Source organism: Loxodonta africana, chromosome 1 (assembly GCF_030014295.1).
Source record: "Loxodonta africana isolate mLoxAfr1 chromosome 1, mLoxAfr1.hap2, whole genome shotgun sequence".
NCBI classification, from domain to species: Eukaryota; Metazoa; Chordata; class Mammalia; order Proboscidea; family Elephantidae; genus Loxodonta; species Loxodonta africana.
The window spans coordinates 170,532,303-170,550,225 of record NC_087342.1 but is presented as its reverse complement, the minus strand read 5'-3'; the positions used below and the strand labels follow the sequence as shown (position 1 = coordinate 170,550,225).

General features: G+C 43.4%; 1 protein-coding gene across 1 annotated transcript in view; it reads right to left on the bottom strand.

Annotated features, from left to right (window-relative positions):
- Window positions 1–15,816: 15,816 nt before the first annotated feature.
- QRSL1 (glutaminyl-tRNA amidotransferase subunit QRSL1) overlaps window positions 15,817–17,923 on the bottom strand; it is a 52,618-nt gene continuing 50,511 nt past the window's right edge. The window contains exon 12 of the mRNA XM_023543167.2: window positions 15,817–17,551. Coding sequence (XP_023398935.2) covers window positions 17,483–17,551 — 69 coding nt within the window. The 3' untranslated portion in view covers window positions 15,817–17,482. The remainder of the gene's footprint in view (window positions 17,552–17,923) is intronic.

Here is a 17,923-nt window from a genome sequence, read left to right as displayed (position 1 = left end):
CACAGAGACACATACGGGGGAAGACAGCATGTGAGGATCCTATATAAGTCAAGGAATGCCAAGAAATGCTTGGGACTACCCTGGGTGGCACAAATAGTTAAGGCTGGCCATTCAAACCCACCCAGAGGTACCTCAGAAGTAAGGCCTGGGGTTCTGCTTCTGAAAGGTCACAGCCTTGAAAATAGTTCTACTCTGCAGACATGAGGTCACCATGAGTCGGAATCCACTCTAAGACAACCAACAACAGCAACCACAACCAGAAACGAAAAGAGACAAGGAAGAATCTTCTCCTAGAGCCCACGGAGGAAGAGCACAGCCTTGAGCAAGAACACAGCCCTGCCAAGGCCTGAACTCAGACTTCTAGCCTCCAGAACTGTGAGAAAATAAATTTCTATTTGAGGCCACTCACTTTGTGGTATTTTGTTATGGCAGCCCTAGGAAACTAAGACAAGCATGTTTTATAGGAAAAGGAGAGCAAATACCAGAAAAGCAGATCTAAAAGTGGCCAGTGGTTGTCCTCCAGAGAGAGAATTGCGGGACAAATAGGGATAAGGCGAGGACAACACTTTTACACTGTAAATTTTACGGAACCATTTGATTTTTAAAAACTATTTACCTTAATAAAAATATAATTCAAAAATAAAAAGTGTGACAGATTTTATTTTACACAGAATCTAGTAATATAGCCAAAGGGCAGTGTCCTTGACCATGCAGGGTTTATTCTAGAAATTCAAAGGTGGATCAATATCAGGAAATCTATCAACATAATGTATTATATCACAGATTAAATTTTAAAAAATTATCAAATCAATACTGAAGATAATTTTTGTAAAATTCAGCTGACATTCCTAATAAAGATGCAAAGTAAATTAGAAACAGAAGAAAACTTATATAAGTTTTCCAAGACTATTTATTCACACTCGCCCCTGAAAAAAGGTAAATACTATCCTAAATCAGAAAAGGAGAATAGTAGGAGATTTTTCTTGAGAGGCAGCAGCCCCAACATTATGAAGGAACTTTTCTGTGATATTAAAAAATTTAGTCTGTGTCTTCCCTGGGTTTCCAAAAATGTGAGGGACCACCTGCATTAGAAGAACTTGTTTTAGGGTCTCAGGAAACCACATCTTAAACAAAATGCCCTGGTAATTCTGCTTTGGATTAACCTTTGAGAACCACACCTTAGATCAACAGAATTCACCAGAGGGTTCAGAACGAAATCGTATTTTCAAAAGCTTTACCCTTCCCCATTTCTCCTCAGGCCACCCACCCCTGAATCATTACAGAGGAGGACCAATAGAGCTATTATTGTAAGGCAGCCACACCACTTCCTATGGAAAGACCAGATCACTGCCATTCAATGCTGGAAAAGAACTGGAAGTGGCCCTAGTTCCTAGAGCATCGGGCTTCATCTAATCCACAGTAAACAGCCAGATAAGATCTTCCTGGTGCAGGGAAAGAAAGAAATGCTGTGTCTTGTCTGAGAACCTGAAGCTGACCTATCTTGACCCTCAAAGTTTTTTTTTTTTAATTCCATAATAATTAAACTTGAAATAACTCTCAGAAATAGCCAGTGCCATTTTTGCAAGTGCTGGAGGAAGTAACTGGGGTGAAGGAAGTCCTCTGGGTGGATCTCAGAGCCTAGCTGGAGCCGCTTTCATTCAGAACTCAGTGACATCAGTCTAGGGGGGCAGATGAGCTTTATCTAGAGAGCCTGGGGAGTAATAGCCATAGACATCTCACATGGCATCTCAGGAAACTTAAAATAACAATAACAAACTGTCTTTCTGCTAATGTGGTTCCATAGAGAACAAAGGAAATGACTGAGGTGACATACTGAAGTCTTCCCCAGCCCTGGAAGACTTAAGAGCAGAAACTCTGGGGCAGTGATTCTTAAACGTTAGCATACATCAGAATCACTCAGAGGTTTGTTCAAACACTCACTGAGCCCCATTCCAGGATTTCCAACTCAGTAGGTGTTATGGATTGAATTGTGTCCCCAAAAAATATGTGCATCAATTTGGCTAGGCCATGATTCCCAGGATTGTGTGATTGTCCACCATTTTGTCATCCGATGTGATTTTCCTTTGTGTGGTAAATCATCTCTCTACTATGTTAATGAGACTGGAAATTTTTTTATATTAATGAGGCAGGACTCAATCTACAAGATTAGGTAGTGTCTTAAGGCAATCTCTTTTGAGGTATGAAAGAATGAAGCAAACAGAGAGTCTTGGGGACCTCAAACCACCAAGAAAGCAGCACTGGGAGCAGAGCCTATCCTTTGGACCCAGGGTTCCTGTGAGGAGAAGCTCCTAGACCAAGGGAAGATTGATGACAAGAACCTTCCTCCAGAGCCGACAGAGAGAGAGAAAACCTTTCCCTGGAGCTGGCGCCCCGAATTCAGACTTCTAGCCTCCTAGACTGTGAGAGAATAAATTTCTCATTGTTAAGGCTATCCATTTGTGGTATTTCTGTTACAGCAGCACTAGATAACTAAGACAGTAGGTCTGGAGATGGGCTTGAGAGTTCACATTTCTAACAGGTTCCCAGGTGATGCTGATGCCGCTGGTCTGGGGACCACACTTAAGAGATCTACTGTCACATGGTAGGCAGGAGGTCCCCAGGTGGTATAAATGGTTAATACATTCAGCTGCTAACTGAAGGTTTGCAGGTTCGAGTCCACCCAGAGGTGCCTTAGAAGAAAGGCCTGGAGATCTGCTTCTGAAAAATCAACCATTGAAAGGTTATAGAACACCCTTCTACTCTGACACACATGGGGTCACCATGAATTGGAATCAACTTGAAGACAACAGGTTTTTTTTTTTTATGGTAGGTAAAGGAAATCCACTTAGCAACACCTTTTTTGCTTGGGCAATGGCCTTACCACCCTACTGAGGGAGAAATGCTAGGGATGCTGATGGGGTGTAACAAAACACTCCTCTCGAGGTTAAGGAACAGACTTGGGCCTACTGGGCCAGGTAACCATGCGCCTGTTTATACCAATCAACCATAAACATCTGATGAGTGACTATTGTAATTATAACTATCATTTATCAAGGGCTATCTTTATGCTGGAAACCCTGGTGGAGTAGTGGTTGAGAGCTACGGCTGCTAACTAAAAGGTCAGCAGTTCAAATCCACCAGGTGCTCCTTGGAAACTGTATGGGGCAGTTCTACTCTGTCCTCTACGGTTGCTATGAGTCAGAATTCACTTGACGACAACGGGTTTTTTTTTAGATCTTTATGCCAAGCACTTTATATACATTTAATCCTCACAGCAACCCTCCTACTCCCTCCACACCGACTTTGCTAGGCATATTCCTACCCCAGGGCCTTGGCATGCACTTTCTCCTTGACCTGGAATGTGCTTCCCTGACATTGTCTCTCCCACTGTTCTTTCAGGCTTCTGTGCAGATGCCATGTTCTCAGGACTTCCCTGGCTACACCACGTAAAATCTCAACCCCACTCACTCCTGCTCCAACACTTCCTGTGCCAGCTTCATTGCCTTATTGTTTCTGCTTAGTATTTATCACTAACTTTCTACATTTTTGGTTGTTTTGTTTATTATCTGCTTCCCTCATTAGGCCATAAGCACAAGGGCAGGGGTCATTGCTATTTTATTCACTGTTATTTCCCTAGAGTCTAGAACATAATGAACGGTCAGTAATTATTGGTAAATGAACAAATGAAACCTCTCTGAAAGCCAAGCCTTACTTTGCAGGGACATGTAGAATGTGGTAACATGATGATTAGAGCCCATCAGTTAAAAAGCATTCACATCTGGCATGATTTCATTGGAGCTGTTTAAATGTCAGGGAAGGAAGGAAGAAAATAAGTAGAAATTAAAACAAGAGAAGATGGGAATTAAGGCGGGGGGGCTGTAGGGGGGAAGCACAGACTGGGCCGAGAGGAAGCCGGGGCATGTACTACTTACTTCAGCCCCGGTGCAGTTCTCCCTAGGGTCTTCTGCCAAGGGCGGCTGTGAGTGGGTGGTCATGCCCCCTTGGCTCTTACTAAGGGTAGAAAACAGATGTCACAGTCAGAGACAGCGCCCAGGCACTGGAAAGCAGAAGGATTGGCTCTGAAATGACAAAGAAAGGTGTTAAAATTAAACAACTCCCCAGAAGCCTGGACATAGTTCCAAAACTTCTGGAAATCTTATAATTAAATACACCCCTGCAGACCAACCACATTTAATTGCTCAGGAATGCCCCTTCTTGTTTTCCCAAGGACCTTGCTCACTTTGAAGTAACAGATGGTAGATATTTAAGCTCAAAGTTTCTTTTCCCCCAAGTCCTGTATCTCTAGACTTCGTATAGTCCATGTGTCTTGTTCTTCTGCACTACTGTATAACCTCCAAAAACCCAGCTATACGTTCTTTCTTTTATGGTGAGATTGTAAATAACATGGAAGCAAAAAAACGCTCTGTGAGAGTCGCAGCCGTTTCTCTAGGACTGCAAATGTCTCTCTTTCTCTCTCACCCTTAATAAACAGTTGATTTCTTTAATTGTCAAAGTCTTGTTATTTTTAACAGAGGTCAGTTGAAAAGACCTTTCAAATTGCCAAACCAACTGACTCAGGAGGGAACTAGAACTTAAGCTTTCAGTTAGAAGGAGCAGCTGGCACGGCAGCATGGTGGCCCTGGCATTGAAGAGGCAGGGTCAAAGAAAGGATATTGTGCAGAAGCTGGTCGTGAGCCAGCAACCAGACAGACTTCTGAGGGAAAAAAGGAGTAATCTATACCTATGATTTAACTGTGTAAACAAGCTCAGTTTGATTGGAAACATTGTCGACAGAGTCCACGCCAGGTGGAATATATCAAACACTTCCTCTCTTGGCACCTGTTTCTAACGGATTAGAGTGTTGACTATTTTGCAACGATATATAAATTCAGCTCTTGAACGAACACCATGGAGAGTCCGTGTGCTCTGGCCAATGTGGCTTATCTCTTATTTGAACTTGAAAAAAAAGAAAGTGCCTGAATGGTTGGGTGACTTCCCTGGCTCCTGTGCACACACAGGCAGGTGCTCTGGTCATGCTTCACAGAGCAGCACCCCAGTGAACAAAGAGGAGAAAGAAAAGAAAATAATTTAAAAACCAATGCATAGATTTCACTCACACTGATCAACTGACCAAAGCTAGAGTCAATATAATTGTACAAGTAGTAATTGTAGAAATCTCTAAGTCCTCATATTATAGAATAGGTAATTTCGTAAACCTCACTTCTTATTTCCATCAAGAAAACTTTGAGGACCTACTGGAGACTGCAGAGAAAAGAGGCCATGTTATGGAACTGCAGTCCTATGCTAGGTGGAGCCGAAGGGAGTATTAGGCTAATTGCTTGGCCTAGGGTGGTTGAACTGTTAATAACCAACCAACCAAACAACCAATCGCTCTCTAGTTGATTTTGACTCATGGAGACTCCATGTGTGTCAGAGTAGAACTCCGCTCTATAGAGTTTTCAATGGCTGATTTTTTTGGATGTAGATTGCCAGACCTTTCTTCTAAGGGTCCTGTAGGTGGACTCGATCGCCAACCTTGCGGTTAGCAGCAAGAGCTTAATGATTTGTGCCACCCAGGGACTCTGGAACAGTTCATTAAAACTATTTGATACAGAGCTCCAGGGTCAAATATGTGTGGAATGTATTGAGTTAAATAAAGTTAAATCAATCTCTTTACTATATTCTTTAATAGGCTAATTTGTATTGGAAATCTCCAAAAGAGGAATATAGTTGCAGTGCAATGGGTTTCTCTTTATATTTGACCTTCCTTGTCCTGGGTTTGTAGTTCTGTCAAAGACAATTGGTTGGGCCGCAGCCTGCCCTATGATTGGCCTATTTTATGATTGGACAGCTTACTATGCAAATAAGGTGCGTAAAACTCTTTTGGGAATTGGTTGATTACTGAGCAAATTAAGGGTGGCTGACCAAGGGGATTGGTCAGTTTTGCCATACTGCTATGCTTATAATGACCAATCTCACAGATGTTGAGGGGGACATCACCACCATAAAGAACAAGAACCTGGAGTGGAGTGCATCCTTTGGACCCAGGTTCCCTGTGCTGAGAACCTCCTAGATCCAGGAAACAGAGAGAGCTATAACACAGGAGACAGAGCAGCACGAGATTGCATAAGAGGACAGTGTCACAGGACCAACAGATGGCTGCAGAGGGCCTGCCAACCGACAGAACGAGACAGGCGAGTGCCTTTGGGCAGGAGGCTTGCTGGTGGAGTAGGGCGCTTCCAGGCACTTGTCAGCGGAGCTAAAGAGTTGTAACAGTTGCTCGAACAGGGGCCAAGAGCAAGGCCTGCCTATTGGCATGACCTGCAGAAAGCTGAGAGCTATCTTGGTTGGAAGCCGTCCTCGATGAACTGTATCCTGTCCCCTGAGTTGTTCCTGTTACTTCCAAATTGACCCTGATCCTGAATTGTAACCTGTTACCTCCATAATAAACTGCGTAAGTGTGAGTATGGTCTGTGAGTTCTGTGTAGTCATTGCAACAGTTGGAATCAACCAGACAGCAACAGGTTAGCAAAGAAGTAGAAAATGCCATGGGAAGGATGGCTGGTGTCAGAATTGGTAAAAAGTTGGAGTAGAGGTATGTCTGACCTCTGCCTCATTGGAATCAGCTTTGAGCTAATGCTGACCTGGATTTTCATCCCTCCTCCTCAAGTTAGAGGACTTCTGATACCACTAGATTACGATAATATAGAGTGTTTCTCAAATATTTGACTATAGAAGGCTTTTTTTTCAAAGAACCCACATTGGAAAAAGCCGCTTTACGCATATTTTCCATCTGCACCCATGATGATGATAAGGATATGGTCCAAACTCAGTTGGCTCGGTAAGGAGGGTGTTGGTCACTACTGGGTTAGTGAGTTACTGAGATGGAAATTTCCTCAAGTCCCTAAACCTGGCTGTGACAGTGACTGAGAGGGTGCTTCCTGCAGCCAAGAGAACTCAAGGCAGACCTTCCCTTGAAATGTTCTCCTACCACAAGCTTTAAACAAGACCACCCATCAGATTCTAGCTCTTCTTAAAAAAAAAAAAAAATGCTGTATTCAACCTACCAAACTGATTTTATGGAGGTTAATAAAATCAGTTTGGTAGGTTGAATATAGCATTTTTTTAAGAAGAAAAAAAAAAATGCTGTACTCAACTTACCAAACTGATTTTATTAACCTCTAAAGGCTGCAGTGGAAACCCTGGTGGCATAGCGGTTAAGTGCTACAGCTGCTAACCAAAGGGTCAGCAGTTCGAATCTGCCAGGCGCTCCCTGGAAACTCTATGGGGCAGTTCTACTCTGTCCTATAGGGTTGCTATGAGTCGGAATCGACTCAATGGCACTGGCTTTGGTTTTTGGTTTTTGGAAAGGCTCCAATTTGCAGTTTGAAAAATGCTAAACTCTGTTTAAATTTAGACTATTAATTTTTTATACCCCTCTCCCCCCCAAATTCCATGCTCAATATCTCATGTGGCAAAGGAGGGATGGGGAGGGTACAGGGTCGTGTCTTTCCCTCACCAAAGCTAGCACCTAATACCTTCATGTGAGAGGCATTGTTGATTCAGTGGTAGAATTCTTGCCTTCTGTGTGGGGACCAGTGTGCTTCATGTGCAGCCACCCCCCATTTGGTGATGGGAGCTTGTATGTTGCTATGATGCAGAACTTCCAGACTAAGATGGACTAGGAAGAAAGGCCTGAAAATCTACTTCTGAAAATCAGCCAGTGAAAGACCTATGGATCACAACAGTTCAATCTGCAACCAATCTTGGGAATGGTGCAGGACTGGGCAGCATTTCATTCCCTTGTGCATGGGGTCACCAGGAGTCAGAGGCTGACTTGACAGCAGCTAACAACAACAATATTTTCATGCAATACAGATCCTTTACTAAACTCCTGATTTTGGAAAAGAGAGAATGTTTTTTAAAATCGATGTTAAATCATTGCTTTTAGATTTCAAATGTGGTTTCATATTCTAATCTCAACCTACAAACAGTCTACGTTTGTTTATTCCTCATGCTTGTTCTAATCTAGATCACAGGTGACATCCCAGATCACAGGAATGATAGGGACTTGGCCTCTACCACATTGTAGGGCTCCCAGGCAATCACAGGGTAACGAGTAACCAGTTGCCATTGCGTCCACCCTGACTCGTGATGACCCTTTATGTATCAGAGTAGAACTGTGCTCAATAGGGTTTTCAGTGACTGATTTTTTAGAAGTAAGATCACCAGATTTTTTTTCCAAGGTGTTTTTGGATGGACTCGAACTTCCAACCTTAAGATTAGCAGCTGAGTGCATTAACTGTTTGCACCACCTAGGAACTCCAGTCATAGGGTAGGTAACCTTATCAAAAAATGTTCCTCCTTTAGACTCACAATTAGCATCTTAATATCAGCCCCTTGAGCGTGAGCCTGGGCCCAGCTTCTGAGGGAGCAGCAACGCCAGATCTCACTCAGGACCCAAAAAGATCTCCTAATGTCTAATAAAAAAAAAATAGAGAATAAAAAAGATTAATGGTTAAAAAAAAAAAAAGTTCTCTTAACTTTCTACCATTATCAGTAAGGCCTGAATCTAAAGGTCCTGGCTTCTACCCCAGGCATGTGGTTCCCAAAGCCAGGGAGCATATTCTTACTCTTTGGGATGCCAAGGGTGCTTCCAAAGACTTAAAAAAACAAAACAAAACAAAACAAAACAAAACAAAACAAAAAACTAGCAACTGACTGTGATATTTTGCAAAGCACTGTGGATTTTCAAATTTTAATTTAGAGGAAACTAGAAAATATTGGTATGTTCAGTTTTCCTTTTTCACACTCTTTCTACTCTTTTGACCCACTTGACTTCCTTCTGAACATTATGGTGGTGGAACTCCCCATTATTGCTCCTTGGAGTAATATCTGCAATATCAAACACAATTTTGTTGGTTGGAAAATTAAAAAAAAAATGTAAATGGGGCCCTAAGAACAGCAGGATAGAAGTGGGGTGGTAGCAGGGGCTGGGAGTTGGGGGGCATCCTAGCCCAGTCAGAATGGCAAATGACTTGCCGTAATTTCAAGACTGGAAAAAAGGTGCATTTTGCCGTCCTAAATCAATTTAACTGTTCAAATGATTATTGCTCCCCTGGTGTTTATAAACATACATGAAATGAAAAGAGACAGACTCATACAGACTGAAGAGTTTTCAGAAACTATTATACCCACAAAGTCTCTTTCAGTTTTACCCAGTTTTATGAATCCTAACTTATCAACTTTACTGTCTGCAGAAAAGAGACAGTAGAGCTTGGTGGTCAAGGGGGCAGCTCCTGGCTCTCTCATGGACACATTATGAACTTGGCCAAGTTCCTTCACTTCTACAAGCCTTGGTTTCCTCATTGTTAAGTGGGGATCATTCACAATAATACTTAACCACTTAGGGTTGTTGTGAGGATTTGTAATAATGGCTTGGGGGCAGCATCTGACCTGTTCTAACTTCACAAGGGGAAAGGATAATCAAGATCAACAGCCCAAGGCTGATTTCTGCGAGGTCGAGGTCAACCATGCCTCCTCTTTCTACCAGCTTTATCAATTCTGACATCAGCAGTCCCCCCAATGGCAGTGTCTACTTCTCTGCTGGGTTCCATAATACATAACGATGGCCACGCAGAACTCACAGGCTATACTTACAATTATGGGGTTTATCAGGGAAGTAACAGTTACACTTCAGGTTCAGGAATGCTCAGCATACAGTTCTTCCATCAGGGCAGCCCCTTCCCAGTCTGCTGCCAGGCCTGCTTCTCCCTGGCCCTGGGCCTCTGCCCAAAGACACTGAGCTTTCTCTCTCCATGGGCTGGGAAGCCCACCACGCCATCTACTGTTACCAGGTCTCTGCTACCAGGTCTCACTTCCTTCAGTGTTACTTTTCTCTCTCTCTCTCTCTCTGTCTCCTGATTCCAGAAGCTTCTCGCACAGGGATCCCAGGCCCAAAGGATGAGCTGGCTCTTGGTTGTTCTTCCTTGGTGGTGGTAGGTTCTTCTCTTTCCCCCACTCTGGGATGGCTCATTTCAAGTGCAGTGGAATGGCAAAAACTGACAAATCCCCTTGGTGGACCACAATCAGCTATCACACAGTCCCACTCAATCACTTGGGCGGGAGTTACAAGATCATGGCTAGAAGGGCCAACACATAAGCTATCCACACCACAGGACTTAATGAAGTAATGTGTGAAAAACATTTACTAAAAAGTCTGTGATATGGTAGAGACTCCGTAAGTTTTGTTATGGATCAAGTATAGCTACTGCAAATAAACCAAGATCCCAATGATAGGCAGACAGTTCCATGAAAACCATACAAAAGAAGAGATCAGCATGAAAAAATCCACTGTAGATCTTTTCATCTATATTTCAACCAGGAGCTATTAGCTCCTTGACCCCCAAGGGACATTTTCAATGTCTAGAGACTTTTTTTTTTTTTGTCATAGTAGGGGAGGAAATGCTACTGCTATGTACTAAGTAGAGACTAGGGATGCTGCTAAATATTCTACAACGCACAGGACAGCTCCCACAACAAAGAATTACCTGGCCCAAAATGCTAATTGTGCTGAGGTTGAGAAAACCTGACTCAGCACAGTCCCTTTAATATCTTAGGTCCAGGGATTATACTTTCCTTTATGGCTAGAAGAAGTTATAAATGGAGTCTCAAAAGAAAAGAAAAAAAAAAGTCTCAATACCATGAGGGCCAAAGCCCACTGGGGCAGAGTTAGGAAATGCATACTTTAGCCTAGTACTTGAAGCTTAAGACAGAACCCTGGTATTTATCAATGTTCTGTTCCAGGCCTTCAATGTTGAAGTGGGAGCCCAGAGGCCCACTGGATTGGACCAGTGAGACCCTACCAAATTAACCACACAAAGACCTCACTTTGCAGGGTTTAGTGTGGTTGGGAAAGAGAAATTTGATGCTAACCTGGGTCCTAAGGTTAATATACGGATGCGCTGAGTCCAAGGAAAGTATCTTGACTAATAACTCCCTAGCCCTACTTTAAAGTATAAGGAGTCCTGGAAGTGCAACGGTTAGGCCCTCAGCTGCTAATTGAAAGGTTGGCAGTTCAAACCCACCCAGCAGCTCCATGGGAGAAAGACCTGGCCATCAGCTCCTATAAAGATAGAAATCCTATGGGACAGCTCTACTCTGTCACATGGGGTCACTCAGTCAGAATCAACTCAACAGCACCTAACAATATCAACAACTTAAAAGTAAAAGGAATTCCTGGGTGGCACAAATGGTTGAGTGTTCAGCTACCAACCAAAAAGATGGCAGTTCAAACCCACCCAGGAGTGCCTCAGGAGAAAGGCCTAGAGATCTGGTTCTGAAAGTTCACAGCTATGAAAACCCTGTGGAGTTGCGGTTCTACTCTGCAGCACATGGGGTTGCTATGACTCGATTCTACTCAACTGCAACAGGAATAGAACTGGAACTGAAAAGTAAATATAAAGTAAGGTGGATCCTTCTGGGGAGTCTTGCTTTGATTCAAACAGATATACTAAATTGTGTGTGATTTCCTCAGATTTACTCAGGTCAGATCCAAAGACTTTCTGGATTCCCATTGACAAAGCCTCCAAAGAGGAAGCTTTATGTCTTAATAGCACCCCACCTTCAATTTAGAGTCAAAGCATAATAAGGCAAAGTGGAGAAGCTGGCTGAGAAATGAGCTGGCAACCTGTCATGTCAGTAGCTGTCATATGAGATGACTGTCACCTCACAAGAAGCAGTTAAGCACCTCTTAGTTAAGTGGACAGTGGACTGTTTGCTCCGTTTATGATGTAGAAACCAATGTGCTTCTATTAGTGCCAAGTTGGTGTTTTCCTTTCATCTGGCAGAGAGAGGACCAGACAACCAGCGCACCGCTAGGATGCAGGTTGGCAGGCCAAAAAGCCCTTCACTCCACAGCCTGTTCGGCACTTACTTGAGTTGCCTAAAGGCCAATCCTGCGGTTGCTGCAAGGGACGTTAAAGGATGGTATATTTAACCAGAAAAGCAGAGTAAGAAAATCACAGCAAAATGGCACATGACTTTCCTCTGTTCAACTTGGAACGTCATTGTACCACGTGAACTGCCATCATGGCTTATTCCTTTTTATGAAGTCTGCTTGAAATTTTTTTTCAAATTTACATTTCTACTGGAATTTAACTAAGTGTATAACTTTTCCAATGGTAATTTAAGGTTGAAAACATTTCAAAACTGTACAAAAATTGAATCAGCCTGATGGTTTTGGGAGAAGGCAAAGGTGGTAGAGGAGATACACTGACCATGCAGTTTTATGAGCCAAAGATAGATTTGAGATATGAAATTATGTTTCAGAATATCCACAGGAAGTGAATAAAGATTACCCTGTTGTCTCATTTAAATGCTTATGCCATTGTTAGGCATGCCAAAAAGCTTGACTATATAGTCACCTTTGTTGCAAGAATGGAATTCGAGTGATCTTCATAAAGTTGATAGAAATGGATTCGATAAAATACTCCAAAACTAGAATGCTCAGACAGCACAGAAATCTTTAGTCATAGAAGGAAACATCTGCAAGCAAATGACTTTGTGAGACGCGCTATGTTTTGAAGAGCTGCCTAATTGACCATGATATAATAACAATGATCTCTGTCTTACAAGGACTTAGCTCAAGAGAGGCACCAGTGAACCTGAGGATCTGTGTGGCACGGAAAAATTCTCCTTGACACCTACATAAATAAAAAAGGCAGTACGGAATAACATATAGTTAGAGAGACCCCTGGACCAGCAACTGGGAGACCAGGCCAGCTTTTTTACCTACTGCCCAGCTGATCCTGGAAATTCTCCTTTGAGTTCACTCCCATCAGTAAAATGAGGATAGATGACGGCATCTGCTCTGTGTATCCCACAGGGCTGTGAACATTTGAGAAAGCTTCATGAATGGTTGACTAAACAACCAGTGTCTTATTGTTCTTGTCAAAAGGTAATGAGAGTTAGAATCAAATTGTATCCTATTAAGGAAATATGTTTATAACCAAATTACTTCCTGAGAACTTCATGTTTCCTGGCATTGTCTTTCATTTCTTTCCTAATATAAAATGTCAGGTAACCTAGGTTTCTCTGAGTAGAAAATTACATAGCCAGTAAACATATTTTTGAATGTTTTATTTTATAGGACAGAGTAGAACTGCCCCATAGGGTTTCCAAGGAGCACCTGGTGGATTTGAGCTGCTGACCTTTTGGTTAGCAGCCGTAGCTCTTAACTGCTGTGCTACCACGGTTCCCATTTTATTTTATGTCACTCTCCTTTGGTCATCTAGATGAGATATTTTGGAGGAGGTCTTATTCAGAGATCTCTTTATTACAAGAAACAAAAACCCATCCAAGTTAATTCAAATAAGAGAATTTGTTACAAAAGTACAGGAGGCCATCTCACATGCATCCCAATCAAACTAGAGCCAGTGCTCCTGTAACTGGGTTGGGAGACCTCCAAAACCCAAAGTGGTTTTTTTTTTTTCCCTTCTGTTTTTTTCCTCCAAAAATCAAAGTGGTTCTTTTTTCTGCTTTTCTAAGGCTTCATAGTTTATTTTTCTCTGTTTTTCTTTTATACACACCATATACCCACAAACCCACAAAGCCAACCCATTCAATACACCCAAATCTATATGACCTTACTGATGTCCAGTACACATCATGTGTGCACTATAATTTCTCTGTCTCTTAGTTTTTCTTTCTACCTGCCTGGAATGCAGAGTCAATAATGCTGTTCTCTCCACATGAGCTTCTTTTTTAGTGCTTATAGCTCAGAGTGTTTGTCACCAAAGCAGTAGGTTGACAAGCACATTTGTGCATTAATCTTTTGTATTCTATGTCTGGTAATTCCAGGAAGTTCTCTTTCTCTGGAGGATTTCTTGATTATTTATTTTGGGGATTAGCTGAAGCCACCATGGTCCTCTTTATGTAATTCGATATTGACTCTTGTCTCCAAGCCATCAATAAGTTATTATATTTATTTTATGTTTGCTTACTGTGTCCTAGCTTCTTGGTTTGTTTTGTCCTGATATACCCAGATAGGCTGCTCAAGTGAGCTAGTTTGATTATTGGCACCTTTGAAACTCTAACGTCCTGTCACCAGATGGTTAGATCTGTTACTAGGTATGTGAGCCCAGGAGTCCATTTACTCTTCTTGTATGGGATTCAGCTCAGGTGTCCAGATAGTTGGTCACCAAGTGTGTGGTGCAGGCTCTCACCTACAGTCTAGACGGGCAGGGGTGATTGGTATAGGCACAGGTATCTGGCTGCAGTAGGGGGCCATGAGCTGAGCAAGGCAGGGGGCTGACAGCTGCCCCTGAGTGTCTGGGAAGAAAGTATGTCCCTGTTCCCTAGAGCATGTAGGTGGGTGGGTTTTGCAGCTGGACCATAATGCCGTTGGCTGTAAGGACTGGAAGGCACCACTTATTCTTGGACCCCATGTTGCAGGTGGCTAGGTGGCACGGATGGAGCCACCAGTCCTCAGGACCCTGATGTGGGTAGGTGAGGACCCTGCTTAATAGGCAGAATGGTGTCAAATGTCATGAACCTGCCACTCTACCACATAGTTGATACAGTTGAACTTAGGCTTCAGGTATATACCTTATTGTACTGTGCTAATGAGGGCCTATGCTGTTGAAACGGGCCCACACAGTTCTAGGCAGGGGTGAAAGGCATTCAAAGTCTGTGGACCCATTATGTCTGTGCCTAGGCAAAGAAGCTGTGCCTGCCCTGAGTTCCCAGTTTAGGGGGCCTGGCAGATTATTTTTTCCTGTTTGTTAATTTGTTCCTGCACCAAGGCTGAGAGAATGGCTAAGAGCATATGATGGGTCCTACTTCTGGCCCAGAAGACACAGCAATCTCTGAAGCTGTCCCAGGACCTGGTGCAGAGTGGGGAGGGGGCAGGTAAATGGGAAAGAGGGTTTTCCCAAAGGGGTGTTTTTGATCCATGTGGTAGTTTATTTAGTTGCATGTACTTATTTTTTTCCAATTGAATGCCACTTTTCCCTGGTTTGGGAGGCTTGAGTAGACTCTCCGCCACTTGGTCTCTCCCGATGTGGAAAATGCGTCCTGAGCACCACTGCTTGCATCACTGCTTGTGCCAGCTGGTCCAGCCTGCAGGGTGCCAGTTCCTGCTGGGTCAGATCTGGCAGCTCCTTTCTGCTTCTGAATTGTATTTCCCTCTCCCTGCTGCTCAGTCCGATTTCTCAACCTTGCCTTTGATGTTCAGGGCCCCTAGATTGTCATATATAATCGATTCACTTGTTTTTTCAGGTCTTCGTTGTAAGAGGGACCACAGGAAGCATCTGACTACTCTGCAATCTTGGCCTTGCCTGACAAGCACATTTGGAAGTGTATTTATATCGAATCGCCTTGGGCAAGTTATGTAATTCTCTGTGCCTCAGTCTCCTCATCTGTAATATTACTCCCAATCTCATAAGCTGTTGAGAAGACTTGTTATTATTATTTTAAGCCACTAAGTTTTGGGGTGTTCTGCGACACAGTCATTGAAAACCAAAACATCTCCCTCCACCATGTCATTTCAAACTTCCTTCCATACCTGGTGTAAAAATCGCATGAAGGCGGTGGCTTCTGACCTCCTCTAAATTCACAAGGGAGAAAGAGAATCAAGATCAACACTCCAAGGCTGATTCCTACGAGGCACAGGTCAGACATGTCTCCTGTCTCCACCATCTTTACCAATCCTGACACCAACGGTTCCTCCCACAGCACACCTTGCATCTCTGCTTAGTTTGATAATTCATTGCAATGGCCACACAGAACTCACAGAAAATACCTATGATTATGGGGTTTATTAGGGAAGTAACAGTTACAATTCAGGCTCAGAAACCCTCAAGATACATTTCTTCCCTCAGGACAGCCTCTTTCCAGCTGTGCTCACAGGCCCCTGCCCAGAGGCACTCAGCTTTCTCACTCAGTGGGCCGGGGAGCCAACCGCACTGTCTCCTGCAGGTCTCTACTGTCGGTCTCTCCTGCCTTCATTTCTCTGCCACCACTTCTTGCCATCTTCTGTTACAGCTTTCTGTCTCTCAATCTCCTGGTTCCAGGAGCTTCTCAGTACAGGTCCAAGAGATACGCTCTCTGCTCCTGGCTGTTCTTCATTGGTAGTGGTGGGATCCTCTCTCTTCTGCCTCTGGCATTGCTCATTTCAAGCCCAGCAAGATGACAAAACTGACCAATCCCCTTGGTGCCACAATTACCATATTTGCACAGGGTAGGAATTACAAGACCATGTCTAGAAAGGCTACACAAAAGTCATCCATTGCACCACACTTGGAAGCTTACCTGACAAACTAAATGTAGTGTCTGTATTATCTTACTTTAGAACTGCACACAGAGTTTGGGTTATTTAATCTCTTTCTGCTTTTAGTCAGTTTCATAAAACTAATACTGATAATGGCTAATGTTGAGCATCACGTAGCAGCACTGTGTACGCAGATTATCTCACTTAATTCTCACAATATGGGAGGCAGCGATGGTTCAGTGGTAGAATTTTTGCCTTCCATGTAGCAGATGCAGCTTCTCCAAAACACAAACACAGAAGCTCTCAAGCCTTGTTAGTGCCTGGGCTCAGAAACTCTAGAATGTCATTTCTCCCACATTCTATTTGTTAAAGCAGTTTCAAAAAGAGAGGACTGGACAGGACTTGAGTATCAGGAGATCTAGCTCACTGGTGCCACCAATGAGAGACTATCACCAGAGGTTAACACAGAAGCTTAGCTGGAAGAGAGAGTAAATGCAAGGAACAAAAATAAAACAAACCAGGAATGACCTCAACGAGCATGAGAGTCATGAAAAAGACTGGCCTGGCTGTTGTTTTCAAGGGTCGGAATAGACTGTAATGGTTTATTTGGACTCCAGATAATTGTATCATATCCCCTATAGTGTAAGATTCAAAGGTTCAAAGGTTCAAACTATGAAGTAGCAGAACCCCCGAGTGTCCCTGGAAGCCATCGTCTTTGTAGAACTTGAAAGAACTCTTTCTTCAACTCTAGGTCAAATCTATTTGTTTAACTCATGTCAAGCTTTTAAATTGGGATGTACAGAGTCAGAGTCCAACAGCGACAGAAGCTCTGGGTCGAGGACTCTAATAAGAAGTTGATTCCCATGGTTGCGCTTTTCATCTCTCACTGTCAGCAGTTTTCCTCTTTATCTTCCCCTCTATTGCTCTGTTTGCTGAGAAGTCAAATCCTTAATTTTCTGTGAGCTGACGATGTTCCATCTAAGTAGATCTGGAAATTTCCCAAAGAACCAGCTTTTGGTTTGGTTGGCCTGTGTGTTGTTTGGGGACTGCCCTCTGCCCCATGGTTGGGGTGGGATGCTAGCTGGTGTAGAGGGAGGTCTGAGGTTGGTGTCTAAAGAGTGCTGGACACTCACTGTGGTTGCCCATCAGATGCTTCCAGTTTATGCTTCAGTGCTTTTCTGATCAGCTTCTACCCGTCCTAGAAAGGAGAGCTCAGGCCTTCCTTCTCAGGTGCCTCTCTTCTCTAGGGGGCTGATGAAGCCCGGGAACAGCAAGGCACTCCTACCTCAGAGAAGACATTGGCGGTTACATGTTTATTAACAAAGAAGACATGGTCCAACATCACATCACATTGTCAGAAACTGCTTTGTTAGAGAAAGAAATCCTGGAGACCTAGCTGCGGGGAGGGAGGGATGGGCTGTCCCCAGGGTACAGCTGAGAAACAAGGTCACTGCCTCCTTCATTCACCAAGGCTGGCATTTCTTAACCCCTCCACCTGCCATCCCACAATCCCCACCCCTTACCTCCCACCCCTCCACTTCCCCCTAAGTAAATCACTGCTTCCCTCTGCTCCTGTCACTTAGCTCTCTGAAAATTACACTCCTGTTATGACTTGAATTGTGTCCTCCCAAAATATGTGTTGGAATCCAACCC